The 17,007-nt window shown below is 39.0% G+C and overlaps 1 protein-coding gene across 4 annotated transcripts in view; it reads right to left on the bottom strand.

Annotated features, from left to right (window-relative positions):
- Positions 1–770: 770 nt before the first annotated feature.
- BCAS1 (breast carcinoma amplified sequence 1) overlaps positions 771–17,007 on the bottom strand; it is a 52,902-nt gene continuing 36,665 nt past the window's right edge. For 2 of the 4 annotated variants that reach the window (XM_026862157.1, XM_026862155.1), the window contains 3 exons: positions 11,165–11,230; positions 7,113–7,379; positions 771–1,864 (listed from right to left, as the gene is read on the bottom strand). In XM_026862157.1, coding sequence (XP_026717958.1) covers positions 1,790–1,864; positions 7,113–7,379; positions 11,165–11,230 — 408 coding nt within the window. In that variant the 3' untranslated portion in view covers positions 771–1,789. The remainder of the gene's footprint in view (positions 1,865–7,112; positions 7,380–11,164; positions 11,231–17,007) is intronic. The other 2 variants (XM_026862156.1, XM_026862158.1) reach the window with 2 other exon arrangements.

Below are 17,007 nucleotides of genomic sequence, written 5' to 3'. Positions count from 1 at the left end.
GCAATTACAGCAGTATGAAGTCAGCAAACAGCATGATAGCTTATTCCTCTTTTCTGATAACACTCACTATGCTGACATCTGGTACTTTCATACCAGCATGTAACCATGGTGGTTGTCTCACTGTATGTAGCTTTACATGCACTGATTTAATTAAAGCTGTATACTCTTGTAGTGTAGACAAAGACTAAGACTTTTTTTTGTGGAGCAGAGCTGGATATAACAAGCCTAATTCTTCTCTCATGTTACCATAAATGCAGATGCACAGAAGTCACTGGTCCTACACAGATGCAGAAGTAGGTCGTTACAAATCAGGTTTGAAATCTGTAAGCAGTCTTGATTGATATCACTTTATATGGCATCAAAGGCCCATTGTGCTAGGGAGGAGAACAGAAAGTACTATTATAACTAAAGGACCTTTTGTCTGTGCTCTCTGCGCATAGAACCAGCAGCGAGTTTTGGTCATCCACTGTAAGTCCACAGGTTTGCAGAGGCCAGTGCAAAATACCACCTACCTACAATGGCTTGTACGGAGGAACAAGGCTCTTTTACCTCTGTCTTCTATGACTAGTTAGAAATGTCATTCTTCAGATTTGACAGAGTTCTTGCTTGATTTCCAGTTATAATCTTTACTCAAATAAAGAATGACAGTTCTTCACTCTGCAAGCAGGGTTTTTATGTGTTGATTTATGCCTTAATATCACATCAGAAAATATCACAAAGCAGGGATGTAAATAACAGAACTTTGTTTTAGGATTAAAGCAGCAAATTACTTTTTGAAAGGATAAGTATTTGTTTATTTAATTATAAGAAGGTCAAAATATACAGTTCTGTATCATTCAGATGCTAGTGTGGATTAAAACATCAGGCCCACGGTTCCCTGTCCAGGTTAGCCCAGGGCTGAATAAACAGAAATCTTAATTTTCTGTAAAATTTATTAACTACAGTTATTACAGGAGTCTTGTGAAGCAGGGAGATGCCTGGACAGCTTTGATTTTGGTTTTTATTAGGATTAATTACAAGTATGGATATAAACAAGTATCTCATGAAACAACTAAGGTTCTTATCATCTGAAAAACATTAATAACAGGATTGTAGGTACAGCCTTGGAGTTAGGACTACGGTGGGGACGCGGGTGCCCCCTTGTGTTCTTATTAGAACCTTAAATAGTTTTAAATTTGTTATCCCACCTCACCAAGACAAGAGAGAAGTTGTCTCAATCATGTAAAGCCTTTGCATTTTAGCATTTTAATTTACATTAATAAACAATATGAAGCATAACTTTATAACCACTGATTCTATTATACTGCAGACTTTTTGCTAATTTCAGCTCTATTGAAAAACCACAAAAGGTGACTTGGTTGTTTTTACATTTCAGTGTAACATTTATCAAAGATTTTTTTTTTTCCTGGCTGCTTTAAAGCTCTCTAAAACTGAGGATTTGTTGCTCATGCCTTGCTGCACAAACTGCATTCCTTTGTCACATGCATTTTTTTCTGCCGTTTATTTAATTCACTGCCACTTTCTTACCTTACATACTCTGCCCTCTATAGACTTAAAATCATCCACATGACCTTTCTTAAAATATACTACACACTGCTTGGTAATCTTTAGAGTTGCTTTCTAACATCTAATGAACAAACCCTGTAAATGATATACCTTAAATGATACACCAATGTTTGCTTTAGCCTCAGGCATTTGATGACAGCCATGTAAAGGAAAATAATGAGTCATCTCTACTGCAGTGGAGCTTTCAGAGAGCTGCTGATCCTCCAGCAGCCAAGTGTATGCATTACTTGGACTTCCCAGCAGGTAGGATAGACACAGGATCTGTTTGCACTTCCGCATCAGACATCCTTTTGGAACCCTGTGGAATAAGATACAGAAATTTATAAAAAATTTCAGATATTTCAGAACAGTTAAATCTGGGATTATGTGTTACAGTTTTGCTACAGCTATTTTCCACTCATTTCACCTCTCTGCTTTTCTTAATTTGCCCTTTCTTTAATCTGCATAACTATATGAGCACCATCTGTATCATGACAGTCCCAGAAAGTTACTGCTTGCAACTTTGCCTAAATGTGTTTGTTATTTTAATATAATTTTCCCAGTCAGCATAGAAATCAATTGTCTTTAAAAACTGGACTACCATACCAGAGACATGATGCTGTGTACTTGTGGTATTGTAGTTTTGGCATAACTTTCTCTAAAATTTCTCTGGCCTAAACGGTTCACTGAAACCATGCTAAGAGTCCTTCAAGCATGATTAATAGTGTATTATAGCCAGCCTTGGTCTGCTCTAAGTTAAAGGAACATTAAATACTTTTATGCATGACAGGTATTTGACAATGTTAGAGTGATAAAGCTTTTTTTGCACTACAAATACAATTCTGGTTTTGGAACCAGTTCAAGACACTAATCCAGCTTCGATAAAGAAAAGGCATGGCCATACCAACTAAATTTTTGACCAGTAACTGATAAAAACTTGGCCTTAATTTAAGATGCCTTGACCTAATTGGTCCTTGACCTTGGCCTTGAAGCCACTGAAACTTCAGAACATGACAGCAAAATGGATCCACAAACACTGCTTCAGAGGTCACTGTTAACATTGCGTAGGATGCCAAGCCTGTTTATAGCCAGATGCCGAAATCGTTACATGCTAAACAGAAATAACAGCATGACAAAGCTAAAGATGACTGTTACATGCTTTCCCTACAATAGGAACCGTGCAGAATCATATCTGTATTGTCCTTTCACACAGTACGTTTCACACTGGAAACCTGACTCATCACTACAGGTCACCATAGGACTATTCTGTGTCAGCCTGGGAGAGTTAAAGATCTCAACTTCCTCATCCCTTTCAGGGAAGTTAAAACAGTGGGGTTTTTATACTGATTAGACTCCACCTCACTGACATTCTTTTAACTTTTCACCTTTGAAAATCTATGTATAAAAAAGAGCACCCAAAAATCACAATGGACTAAAAGAATCCCGTCTACACTAACTGTAATCTTGTGCAGCTCAATTGGCTTCAGTGGGATTGCTTCTGCTGACACCAAGGTCGAGTTTGGAAAATGCTCTAGAACAGAATAAAATTTTTTGGCCACTTATATGTAGCAGCAAATGGAAGACATAAAAAATGTAATGGTTTTTAATATCCATCAAACAATACCAAATGAGCTAGTCATTCCAAATTTATCCAGCAACCCTAAAAACCTATACATCAGTTAAAAGATTTCCCACATTACAAGAGTAATGGAGTCTGTCAACTGTAGCTGTTCCTGTCTGATGCATGAAGGTATTAAGCCATTTTTAGACTGATCTAGGAAACAAGATGATACTATTTGCCATTCTTATAAATGAGTGGAGGGAGGAGTAGAGGAGGGGGAGTTAATTTGAGATCATCCCCATTTTGACTCATTTAGGACATCTGCAGAACTGTCATATGTTATTTGCTTATACTACAGTCTCCCTGCTGCACCCATTTTCAGGGTGGTTGTTGATTAAAGCAGGAAGCTTTGAGGGAGACTGGCTGATGATTCTTGTTAAACTGGAATTTCCAAGCCTGCTGTGAAATAAAGAACTTTGTTCCTGCCCTTTTAACGGACAAATTCCAGCTCTGCCTCAGATTCAGAAGCACAGGTACCACTGGCTCACGCCTTGCTCTCTGTTGCTCTGCATAACCCCTTTCAGTGCAGTGGAAGTTGCCTGCATTTGTGACAGCCAAGCTGGAACATATTCTTTTGGGCAGAGCACTTGAAAGTGCACACACAGGAATGTCATGGTATTGGAGTGTATTTTTTTTCCAGCTTATGCTCAGGAGTTTATGTCAGTATACCAGATACTCTGATCAGAATAGGTCAGAATAGTTTCCACATGCTAAGCACTCCCAGCTTCTGACAACTTAAGTATGAATTATTACAGCTCAGAAAACAATGTCATTAATCTTTTTTTTTTCTTTCTAATCTAATCTTTCTAAGACTCACTAAATACCTTTGCATTTTATATAGCTTATAAATTAATCTCTTTTACCATAGGAACAACCACTGGACCTTATCATTTGTGCTAAAACCACACAGCCAGCCCATAACACTGTTTGCTTGCATAAGTGGCTCCATTTGTATTGAAAGTTTTAGCATTTGTTAGCCCAAGTGGGAGCAGATGCTTGAACTGAAGTGTTCTCATCAGCTGCATTCCTGCACTATGACATCCTCTTACTCTGTGCCCTTTCCCAGAGGAATTGACAGATTCAGGAGAGCATGGTGTTAAAATAGCTGCTATTGAAGTAGCTCACCAGAATTTAGGAGCTCAGTGGGCACAGGTTATGTGAGCAAGTAAGGTCTGCTATATCCCCTGTTAAGTATCTCCTGCTTCCATTTTATCAGCATAAAACTTAATATTTCTGCTGAGTTGTTACCAGGTATTTGAGCTGTTATCTTGAAATGAAAATTCTGGCATTGGTTTGTGTGTGATCTAATACTTTTAGATTAATGTTTACACCTTCCTGGGACTTAGTATGATCACCTAGGAGATGTGAAGATTATTTTTTAGAAGCATTGGAGAACTAGGTTTTTTAGGTGTGGATAATCTTCTTGGGGATATTCAAAAAGAGGTAGTAATTTTCTGTGAGATATTTTTGATACACAGACCTCATTGTTGTGGTTTTGTTTTTTTTTTTTTTTCCCCTCCCAGTTCAAAAGCACAACCAACTGACCAAACCAGCTACACTGTTTTTTTTTTTTTTTTTTTTTTTTTTTTAAGTGCCATCTTCTGTTAATGGGAGAGGGAAGCTGTAGGAATACTATTGGCCTCTATAATTACAACAGAAGATAAGGGACTATACAGCCATAAGGGACTATACAGTCTGGCATACTACTCAAGCAAGCAAAAATATCTCGCAGAACATCTCTACTTCCTCTATATTTATTCTGCATTTTTCCCCCAAATGGTCTTTTTACGTCTTCACAATCTCATCTCTTGATCAAAAAGCTTTTGCTTGCCCTTTGAATCAGAGACACCTTTCCTGCCTCTCTCTGTGTCTTTCATGAACTTGCACTTGAAAGCATGTTTCCTTGCTAGCTTTTACTTCCTTATATCTCTCTTTCTGGAATAATTTTAAATCTGTATCTATTGTTAAACTCTGTGAAAGATTTTTAGATACAGCTTGGATGAGTGACACCATACAAAATAAAGTGCAATTATCAACAGACAAACCCTTTCTCACACAGTGGCTACAGTGAGAATTTTGACAAAGGAGGGCTGTCAGTGCTTAATTTCAACAAATCTCCAGATCAGAGAAACAAATCTCAATTATCTCTAGAAATAATAGAGGTAGTTAACATCTTCCCCATTTCTAGATAACCTATGCCAGAAGAATGTGGCTGTCTTCCTCCTCGCCATGTAATGTAAGAGATCTGTTACCATCATCTAAGTGGTTTAAATAACAGAACTCCTGATTTCACTGCTGGGGGCAGGTTGCCAACACCCAGAGCAGGATACAACACCTACACGCCATGCTTGTGAGCGTGGATCAGACGTTACACACATGCGCCGATGCTGTGCACAATGGACGTTTCATACAGAATTTGGATGCAGAGCGGGTGAGGAGAGAAAAGTGCACATGAAGATGCATGTGTTTGATGATTCATTGTGGACCAGCATTTTACCCCAGAACAATTGGGTGAAACAGAAAGCAGAAGTGGCTGAACTGTTGCTAATCAATATTGCAGAAAGTTATTTTTCTTTTGTTCTTAATTCCCCTTCTAATATGTAATTATTTTGGTAATGCAAATCGCCCTCTGTAGGACACATAGTAATTTTGTGAAACGCGTGCAAATTAAACACTACTTGTGATGTGGAAAAACATCTGCCTCTGAATGAGTCATACTGGTCTGCATGGCAGCCTAACTTTATAACCCGGTGTCCTAACAGGGCTAATTTTCAAATCTGCATTACCATTTCAATCTCTACTGCTTGATTTTTCTTCTTTCAGAACTGGAGATTGCCAGGCTCTTTTTCCTGACAGCCTTAAAAGTAAGGTAGGGAGGAAGGAAAAAAAGTTGTATGTCTCTCAGGGGAGCCTGATTCACTAGCAATCATTTCAGGTAACAGTCAAATCTGTTTAGGTTCTTTACATCACTTGAAATTTGTGATGAAGCTCAGTTTACACACAAGATTTCCAAAAGATGCTAAAAATGACCCCATAGCTCTGTGGATTCATTGCTGTTGTGGCAATGTGAGGAAAGAGGAGCAAACTGCATCCTTCTAATTTATTTATAAAAGGCAATGGAAATCTGTCCCCTTGCCAAGGCTTGAGAGGCAGTCCCAAGTCTAACATGTGCTTCTGTCTCTATATTGGCCCCTGAATATTGACAAGGAAAAAAAATAATTCATCTAATGCTCTGAGGAACGACTAGTTGCATTAGTAACACTAAACCTTATAGACACTCAGATTTTTAGTATGCTAAATTCTTTAACTTCCACATTTCAGGTTTCAGTAAGGGGGGCATAGCAAATTTAGAGTAAGATTTTAAAAAGTGGGAAGAAAAAATACCATGTGTACTTTTTTGTGTGCTTGAACTAGTCTATAAGTGATTGCTAACACAAGGTGCTTATCTTGTAACCACTATGCTGGTTCCCACCCACCCAGCGGTCTACCTTGATCTTTTCCTTGCAGGGATTTCCTGCCTTGCAGGGATGTCCCAGCTGTTCTGAAGCAGCAACTGAACAACCATCGTGGCAGGCAGATTACTCTGGTAAACCGGCACCACCTCCACTTTTCCTTAATAAATACACTGTAATTTGTAGGTGGTTCAGTACCTGCTACCAGAACAGCTGAGTCATCCCAGTAGCCAAGGCATGAACCTCTAAAACAGGGGTGTGAGAACAATTACAGCTCTCCCATAGTAAACCATACCTGCCTGTGAATCAGTACCCTGAGGTCCAAGTTTTCTTGCCTTTGCCAAAAAACTTGCTGTTGTTTGGCTTTAGCCCTGCAAGCTGCTTGTGAAGTTGCACTCCATCTGAGCACCAATCTCACATGGTTAACAGCTTGCAGGATGGGTGCCTAAATCAGCTGAAAAATGACTAAAAAGATAAAGGTCAAGATAACGTACAAGGCCCTTAAAAAACCCTCCAAGTGACTGCCTCTTCTCTGTCTTCTTGAAGGAGGGTTCCTTTGAAGCGTCTCCTCCGTTCTGGATGGAGTCGGTCTCGGCCGCTTGCTGCTCCCTGGAGTCTGGCTGCTCCCTGGTTTCCTGTTTGCTGCCTTTCTGCTTGCTCAGCTCCACTGTAGACTTCTTGTCTTTTGAACTCTCTTTGCTCTTTTGGCCCACAGGTTCACTTTCAGCTGGGGCAACTGGCCTCTCTGTGGAGTTTAATGTCTAAAGCAGTTTCAAACAATGGTTATTTTTAGTGTGAAATGTAAACATTTTGGAAGGCGATCCATAAATATATTAAAAAATGAAAGGCCACCTGGCAGGGAGAAATCCTGCTGTCCAACAGGTTTTCATTTACAGAGTTTGGGATGAACTCCTGCAGCCTTGATTTAGGGAAGGACTCCCAGGGAGCTGATAGAATTACTTACATGAGCAAAGACTGCAAGATCAAACCATCCCTGCATAGACTTGCTTTATTTATGTATATGTCTATGCTGAAACTGTTTTAGGAGGCAGAAAACATGCATGGGAAGATGCAGAGTCACAAGCATGCACTGCCAACTGAGACTCCCCCAGCTTTTGCATTCCAGGCTGTGAAAACACCCAAAAGGTGCAAGGGAAAGATTTGCGAGAAGAAGTAAAAGACACCATAAAGCAAAGGATAAAAACAACTTTGCTATAAAACTACAACACTCCACCAAAAAATTAACAACATAGGGTTTGGCTATGGAAGGCCACAGCATCACAGAAAATGTCACGTACAAGGGCAAAAGAAGAGATAGCAAATATTCCAAAGACAAACACAATGACAGAGTACTTATTTATAGTAAAGGAAAAGATTCTGAAACTCAGAGAAATATGGGATATGTTTGAAGTTTGCAGGAGAAAAATCAGATCTGGCAAACAAAGATAAGGCAATGAAACTCTGTTTGCAGAGCCGCACATGACTAGATATATTTTTGCTAGGAGATTTGTTTGCAAATGGGATTTTCTTTTCTTCTTATGGAAAAAAAATCATATTGACTTATTTATTAACATAATAATTAAAATAGCACATGAATTTGCCATGTTGAAAAGCTGGAAATCTTACATTTTCCCCCAGGCCACAGCCCAGAGCTTAATACTGTGTAATTTTCCAACTTTGGGGATTTTACCATTATTCTTGAAATATTTGGTGTTCTTCTGAAGGCTTAAGGTTATACACTTACGTGACAGTCTTAGCTTTCATTAAAAACAAATACATTTTTAGACATCATTTCAGGGAAAAACCTGAAAGCAGAAACTCTAGAGAAACAGAATGCAAATACACCTCATATCTATTAAACCCCCCCCTTCAAGCCACTGTAATTTGGGGAAACAAGAATGAGAGGGGGTAGCAATACTACCACTGACCTTTTTCACTTGATTCACCTTTCTTCCTCACCTAATCTTAAAAAAAACCCCACATTTAAGTTATAAAACCTGTAACTATTTAATACATTCGGTCTTGACCAGTTAGCTTAAGTCCTCAACTAAATATGTGCTTGTATTTAACTATTTCCTTTTCAAAAGGACAGATGTACATAGCTATATATTTACTTACATCTGTATTTGTCTGATTTTAGACTTAAAAAATGCAGTCACGAATCTAGTTTTGTCTTTAGTTCTGTGGGAAAACACCGCATGAAACCTGGGGATGCAGGTGAGCAGTAGCCACATACACCACAGGCAGGCACCATCTGAGTGTCAATAGTTTATTAAAGCAAATTCAGTAACATCACAGGACAGGAGAACTGTCATCTGGGCTGCACAAACACCACACAGTCCCTGCGGCTTGTCCACCTCGCCTGAGGACAGACAACTGCTCCGATGCCCTTCTGAGTGCCCAAGTGATGCCGGAGCTCTCCTAGCACAAGAATGAGCAGAACTTCACAAACCCAAATTTAATTCTCTTTCTTTCTGACTCATTTTAACTATCAGACGGGAAGCTGTCGGTGGCTGAACCCATCAGTTAGTTCAAGAATCTTCTTACCCTTATTTGCCTTAGCTTGCTTTTAAAATGTTTCTCTTTGGTACGACTGCAGATGTGAACATTCAATTCAAAAATAACCACAGCACCCAAGATACAGCTATGAGACTGGATGCGTCTGAGTTCAAAGGTGCCAGAACAACTTCTAACCCTTATTAACGCTCTGTGAAATCTGTGGGTTAACTCTGTGGGTGTAAAATTAGAGCTGAGTCTTCTTCACCACACGTGTTTGATTGTGATTGTGTAGGTGCCTGATAGTTACAGTACTGCAGCCAAATCCAAACTGGATGCAACAGAACGATTTCTGTGAGCAGGTTTTGGCCTTTGATGTTAGTCAAACAAAACACTTTAAAAAAATATTCATAATACATTTTCCAGGCAAAATAAGAAAAAATTCCAATCAGATAATCTCTTTGAGGTGTTTCATATTAACCTTGAAAGGCAGGAAATTGGCATATTTTATATTGATGGGAGCAGCTCAGGAAATACAAAGTGAAGCCTATGAATAATGAAACATGTTAATGTTTCTTATTCTAAAGGGTGATCTGCACCTGACAGATTGCTTTTACTCTCTCAACATTAACAGTGCCACTAAAAAAAAAAAAAAAAAAAAAAAAGGACAGGAAAGTATTTTTTCCCCATCATGTTATAGGAAACCTTAATCCAAGGCTGCAAAAGGCAGACCCCTAAATTTCCACAGATTTTGGATCCGTGTATTAATGCATTTCTGTAGCGTACAGAATGGCAGTGATGAAAAGCAAAGGAGAATCACAGCATTCCAGAGATGCGATAGCATAATTTAAGATCATTTCACAGAAATTCTAAAAAAGGAAGAAGTCAACAGCAGATACAGTCTTCCTTGAGCTCTTCTCTGTAATAAAACTCTGCCAATTTACACCAGTGCAAGTGAGAGAAGAAGGAAGACTAATAAATTGATTTAAAAAAATGGAAGGAAACTGGCTGCTAATTAAAATAAAAAGTAGATCCAAGATCTAGGACTGTAACTTTTAGTCATTTTACCCAGATCATTTCACAAGTCTGCTGTATGAAGTAAGCAATAAATGTCACAAGGCAAGACCTTCTATATTTGGGATTCTTTTAGAATAATATTTGGGATGCTTTTTAAATAATTCATAAAGATTAACCTTAATATCATAAGACATCATGAAAATAAGAAGAATGAGAAAATAATTTTACTATTAATAAAAAAGGAAATAAAAGCAGAAATTCTTTTAGGTCAGTTTTCAACACAACTTCAGTTTTGCTCTCAGGTTAAAGGAAACCCTGTGTCTATACACAGAACCTGTGTTTTATCTCTCCTTACTGAATGTAATTATTCTGGATATCTTGACTCACAACAGATGAGGTTTGACTCTCAGAAAAGGTAACAGTATTTGTATTTCTAAGGAAAATGTGATGTCTTGGAAGCACTTCTAAAGCCATAAAGAATATAATGCAACATCCAAAGTTTTGGTTTAGCTTTTATGAACACAGAATGAAAGAAACAAAAAGAGAAAAAGAATAAAATATTTCAATGGCTTTTGTTAAATTGCAGTGAATGGTTTTCGTTCTCACTTTCATTTATCTTCTATACAGTTTCCATCTAAATGATCTTTTCCTCAGCAGACAAGTAAATCAACAAAGTAAAAATTATTCTAGCTGTGTGTATTTAGTTTCACTACCTAAGCCAAGGTACATGCGGAAAGTAAAATAATAGCAAAAGAGATAGGAATAAAATTCAACCTAAACCCACTAATTATAGTAAGAAAAGGAACACACCTGGAAAAAAGCATTTTTAAAATCAGATAGTGACTCTTAAAAATCTTATTTAATAGTTCGAATAAGTAAATAAATAGATAAGTAAAGAAATATGTAAATATATGAAGTTTAGTGAGCATATAGCACTTTTCTTGCAGTGATTTTTACATTTCAAAAGCTAGAGTTGTATGGAGGTAGGTGACAACAACCCATCACCAAAAGATGAAAAAATCCAGGCACTTACTTGGTGACTGGGGCTTGGGTCATTTACCTCTTCTGAACTGGTTGTCCCTCCATCACCCTTCACTGACTAAAATAACAAAGGATTATAGGACTTCTAACTGGGTTCCTGTTTGAAGCATTAATTCAATACGAAAACACACATGAATCAAAAAATGCAAGGTTTGATTTAAGGATACTCTTTACAACACTGAAACAAACCCAGACATTTCAGAAGCTCTACTAACATTTTTGAAATACCCACATCTCCAAGGCAGATTTTTGCTAGTTCTTTTCTATGTGAAGCGATTGTCTCTTGTAAGCCAATTTTCCCATTAAGGCCTGAGAAATATGAATGAGGTCTCAGGGGACCAGAGATCATATCAGCCAGTAAACAAGACACTGCTACCAGCCCTGCCACTGTAGTTTTCTAGGAAAGAGCTCTTGCTTGCTTTTCAGAGGCAAATCTGTCTTATGAGATCTAGTGAGACTTCCTTTCTATTTAACGATCATACTAAGTGCATTTCCCGTGAATAATTAAAACCCTCTCAACTCTATGGATATATTTTTATATTATCATCAGCATCCACTTTTTGCAATTTTTCCTTTCAAGTTCATGCCCTCTCTCTTTATACATCTAAGTAATGGACCTTCTTGGTCCAATCAGAGAAGACCCTGAGGCTGCAGCACTGGTGGGTCATTCAGAACAAATCTTGACTCTGAAATATGTTTTTAAGGTACGATCCCCTGTACTGAATTTTAAAAATGAGAAAAACCTGTTTGACAAAGCTAGCTCAATGAGAAAAAATTACAAGATTTATGACAATTAGATTAAGGTTAGTTACAATTAGTAATATAAAAGAAACAAAAGGAATAGTATGTATGTGTTTAATTAAAAAGCATGTTAGAGGGTTCAACGTGGTATTCTCCTGAGTACTGTATAAGCCACAGAGCTTAGCAGAAAAGCATAAAATAAACTCCAGAATTTCAAAGTACCCAAATTTAAATGTCATTTTTCATTGCATAAGTTCAATGAAAACAATGAAAGGATGTGACTTTTGTTCTAAAGATAGATCAGGCGGATTTGTGGTTTTCTGCAGCTTGTAGATTTGTTACTTGAAGCACAATAGTATCAGACTGATCCTATATATGGTGTTATTTTGCAGGGAACTACTTCAGTCTCTGATTTTCCTATAGAACCACAAAAAAATCAATATGTAGTAGCACCAGCATGATAGAAAACTAAACCACTCCATGGCAATTCATTATTTGTCAGAAATGGTGGGAAAAATTATCTTTCTGGAACGTGCTGCTGTGCAGCCTCTTGCATGTTTATGCTTGAGACTATCTGTGTAAGAGGTTGCAGAAACGGAGGGGAGGAAGCATAGTGTGGTCTGTCTTAACAGTACAGGATAGAAACTCAGTCCAGAGTGTATGAAGATGTATTGTGATAAAATCTAGTTTGCATGTCTATTTCAGTAAGCTTTTAAATGCCTTCAGGAGGGGGGAAAAAAAAAAAAAGTTTATGCTATAGCAGCAACCACTTTGTTACCCTTTTTATTCCTAAAAAAACAAACACTACCATCCACCCCCTCACCCGCCCCACTAATTTAGACAACCTTTAGTAATCCATGATTGTTGTTGTTTTTTTTTTTTTTTTTAACCAGAACATAAATAACAGAGTAAAGACCTTGAGGTCTTTGCCTGGACAAGGTTCCCTCTTGCCTTCAGTGAAACGTGTATGTAGCAATCACAAGGATTTCTCTCTAGAGCACTGCCGACCTTTTATCTTTGCCTTTGGTCATTTAGAATTGCTGCTGCTGAAAGGCTTTTCTGCTTTCTGTGGCAATAAGAGTGGATCAGCATATTTTTAAATGGAGGAGGGTGGGGACAGGCAATAGAATTGCTACATTTTTATGAATAATGAAGGAAAATTAAGTTGGGGTAACATAAAATAGTTATTCTTAATTCCAAATGCTATTTATTACGTAAAAGTTTATTTACTTGGGGAAGTAGGCCAGCACAGGCACTGCAGACAATTTGGAAATAATATTTTTCATTAATCCAGAAAGATATATTCTCCTTGGGAGCATCTTTATTAATTTAGAAATAGGGTATTTGCAAAGCCTGTACTCAATGCTATCACAGACCAACACTGCTGCCAGTCAACTTCCTGGCTGAGGACAAATTCTACAGCTTCAATTTACAGTTGGTAATTCTGTTCACTCTGATTAAAAAAATGCCATTTTACACCTTCCTATCTCCACAAAATATCTCGAGAGAGACATTTTGAAAAGATTTATCTTACCTAGCTCTACATCTGTTTATTACAGTCTATAGAAAAAAGCAGGGACTTTCAGGGCTCACAGCAGCTGACATATCCTAGATCTTAAGGGGCTCTCAGACCTGCTCACCTCTACTCAGTACCTTTAAAGGGAACCTGGGGTGACTAGCTCAGGTGTAGCCATTTCTGTCAAGACGTCAGCATTGGGTCTGATGTATCCTACCCTGTAAATAAGATAGCTACTTGATTTTGATTAGAGGCATGAGTGGCAGCACAGGATTCCACATTCATATGGGAGTGGCTTAGTCATATAAAAGAACAGCAGTATTTCTTCATCTCTTATAGAATTTGCAGGGATTTAAACTAATACTTTATATGTTTCAATAATTTCCCAATAGCTTTTATAGCATTAGTTAACTATCTCCTATTTTCATCATAGCAATGACTTTTGTGACCTTTGAAATTGCAAACAATTCATCACAGATAAGAAGAGGTATCTATACCGAGCAAGTCAGCAGGCAGTCTGTGAGATAGACACTGCCTTTTCCAAAGTAAATTACTCCTAGTTCTCTCAGTGGCTATCCTTGTGACAATAGTGGCAACTAGAGTGCTATGGATCTAAATATCTACTTGCTATTGGCCTGTGCTTGTGCTCTCTGAGCAGAATATGTCAAAACTGAGGTACATGAAGCATAACTGACTTGCCTGAGACTCACAACAGACTGAAGTAGAATTAAACTTAATTCCTGAGTCCCAGTCTTGAATCCTAAGAAGATAAACGAGCTTTTCTTGGGCACCTGGGTGGTTGACCTGTGTAACGCAATGCTATCAGAATACCTTGGGATCATCTTCAGACAGAAGAGAAACCCAGTAAACAATTATATTAATGTAAAATTAAAAGTCAATCTCTTTCAGCAGCCAGAGGAATAATCCATCTATTGCCGGAGTGGAGAGGAAAGTCTATCAGTAAGATGGCCTGGGTTTTATCAAAGAAGTAAGTCCTGACAGATTCCTTCTCACCAACAAGCAGGGTTTGTTTCAGAGACTGTAAGTCCCTGTGCTTGCTCAGAGCGTATCTCATGAGAATTCACAGCCTGCTCCATCTGCAACGATACAGGAGTGCTCCAAGAGGGGCTGCTGGGTGAGCCAGTGACTGCAGCATGTGGACGCCATGGTTCGTACAGGCTCTGGTGCCACTTCCAGGCATTTCCCACACCTCCAGGAGCCTCCTGCCCCAGCATTGCCTGTGAGAGGTGGAACCCCACAAGGTATTGACTGAGGTTTGTCCAGGTTTGTAAGCGAAAGAGGTTGAACAGTTAAAACCATCATTTTATCCCCAGTGTTTCAGGTACGAGGGGCTAAGGACTGTGTTCCTCACACAGGTAGAAAGCACAAGGAGATGGTCTGATGTCAGGGCCTTTGCTGTGCTCCTCAAATATACGTTCACACTGTGGCCAGAGCTGCAGTGTAAATTCTCATGTATCTGAGTTTAAAGTTAACTAGCATTAGTATGAAGAGCAGACTAATGACATTAGCATGAGGACTAGTGAGGCTGTAAATGGCAGCCCTCCAAAATGTGAAAATGATTGTGCTCTGAGCTCCATGGAGCCAGAATTATGCTGCTACCAGGATGTGAGCTAGCTATTGCAAAGCTGACCAGGAATTCCGTACTTTATGGCTGATACTGTAGGGTAGCCAGATCTGAAGAGAAAACTAGAGTGGAAAGGGACCTTTTCTGAGTGGAAATTATACCTTCCAGTCGACAGTCTGTCGCTATAGCTGTTCTGAGCAAGAGCGCCCTATTAGACATCTCTAGAGTTCTTATCTCAACTCAGCCCCAAAGCACTGGAACTTTCCCCCTCATTTTCCTTGTGAGAGGAACAAAGCCTGTGTTGGAGCCTAACATTTCATGCATTTTCAGCACTCATCACTAGTTTCAAAAGCTTTACAGAAGCTAGTTGTTTAGCAGTGGCTTAAAATCCTTCTGTCTGCTTTAGGAATCAGAAATACTGTCTGACCAGTCGGCATGAAGCTGTGGGGCAGCTACACAGCTCCAGCTGTGTGCAACAGCATGGCAGTGATCCAGAAATCCAAAAGTTACTCGGAGGAAACAGCCTGGGACATACTTCAAGGACAATAAATATTTTAAAATAATCCACAATCTGTTTGGAAATTGATAGCCGAAAGTAAAGCAGATGAATACTAAAGGTTTCAAAAAGCTGCAAAACCAGTTACATAGTTAAGACAGTTCTGTTTCCCATGTGGGTAGATGTTTGCCTACATACTCATTCTGTCTTTCTAAGCCAAAATTTGGATTAAATCCCTGTCTGATTAGAGCGGCATTACATCTACTGCTTTTAACACAGCTCTGTTTTCTTCCATGGTGACTAAAATGGGTGTGGATCAGCTTTATTTTTTAATCTGTAGGGTTTGAGGGTTTTTTTTTTTTGGGTGACATGATTTGAAGTCCTGGATGCCAGAGACACCAGTTTGATAAGCATTGCTTCTGTGTCACCTGCACACCTAGCATGTGCCAATGGTGACAAGCCTCTATGCAGGGTGACCACAATTTCCCTCGGATTTAGGAATAAGGTTGAGATTTTTCCAAACTGACTAATTTTGTAAAATCTGATGTAGAATTAAAGGAGCAATGGGTGCACAATTACTGGCTGATACTAAGAATTTTAGCTTGGATCCTCAGATACACCAGAGTGGCTACATAGTAAAGTAACTCCGAAGAACAAAAAGTAAATGCACCCATTGTGAGTCAGGCTGAGGCTGACAAAATAAAAGCTGAAAATAAAAGCAACACCAATCTTTAGGAAGTAAAAAATGAATCAGGATTTGTGTTGTTGCATGTACCTTCTCTGGTCTGACTCAGAAATTTTACCCTTTGACAACGTGACTGTTCACAGCTGTATGTGCCAGCATGTGTATGTACCTGTGAGCAGACAACCTGGGCTATTTATTACATCGTGTTAAACTGTTTTTCACATTTTAATGCATAAGCCACACTGACACCCACACCATATAGTTGCTTGAAAATAAACCATCATTGATTAAAAATAGAAATCTTCCATATGCATTTGTAAACCTTGCCAAAATAGATCAAATGCTATATAAATCCTCAGGGCCTGCTGCAGTTTTAGTCAGGGAAGTGTTAGTTCTAGACTTGGGTTTGTTTTCTTTCTTGGCCACTTTTCTAGACTGTTTTGAGGAATACTGTCTGGCTGTCGTTTGTGGACGGATCCATCGGGACAGCTTCTTCCCTATAACCACCAGGCGATACCAGCCACCTTACCGCCTCAGGGGTTTCCTTCTGCCCTCCTGGCTTCTGGGAAGGAGGATTAGATTCTACTTAGTGCCTTTTTCCATCTAACACGGAACATCTTGGAAAAACCACCTGGAATCTTTTATATGCCGGTCAGCTAACCTACACAAACTGCCAAGAGAAGTTGCGCTACCAACCCCACGACTCCCTGACCGAGCACGGGGCTGGGGAGGGGCAGCGCAGGGACACCGGGTACCGCCGGGGCACACAGCACCTCCCGCTGCTGCGGTCTGGGAGGATGGAGCCTGGCCCG

This window comes from Athene cunicularia, assembly GCF_003259725.1.
Source record: "Athene cunicularia isolate RWA chromosome 20 unlocalized genomic scaffold, athCun1 chr20_part1, whole genome shotgun sequence".
Taxonomy (NCBI): domain Eukaryota; kingdom Metazoa; phylum Chordata; class Aves; order Strigiformes; family Strigidae; genus Athene; species Athene cunicularia.
The sequence above is the reverse complement of the archived record's forward strand: the minus strand, read 5'-3'. Positions and strand labels throughout refer to the sequence as shown.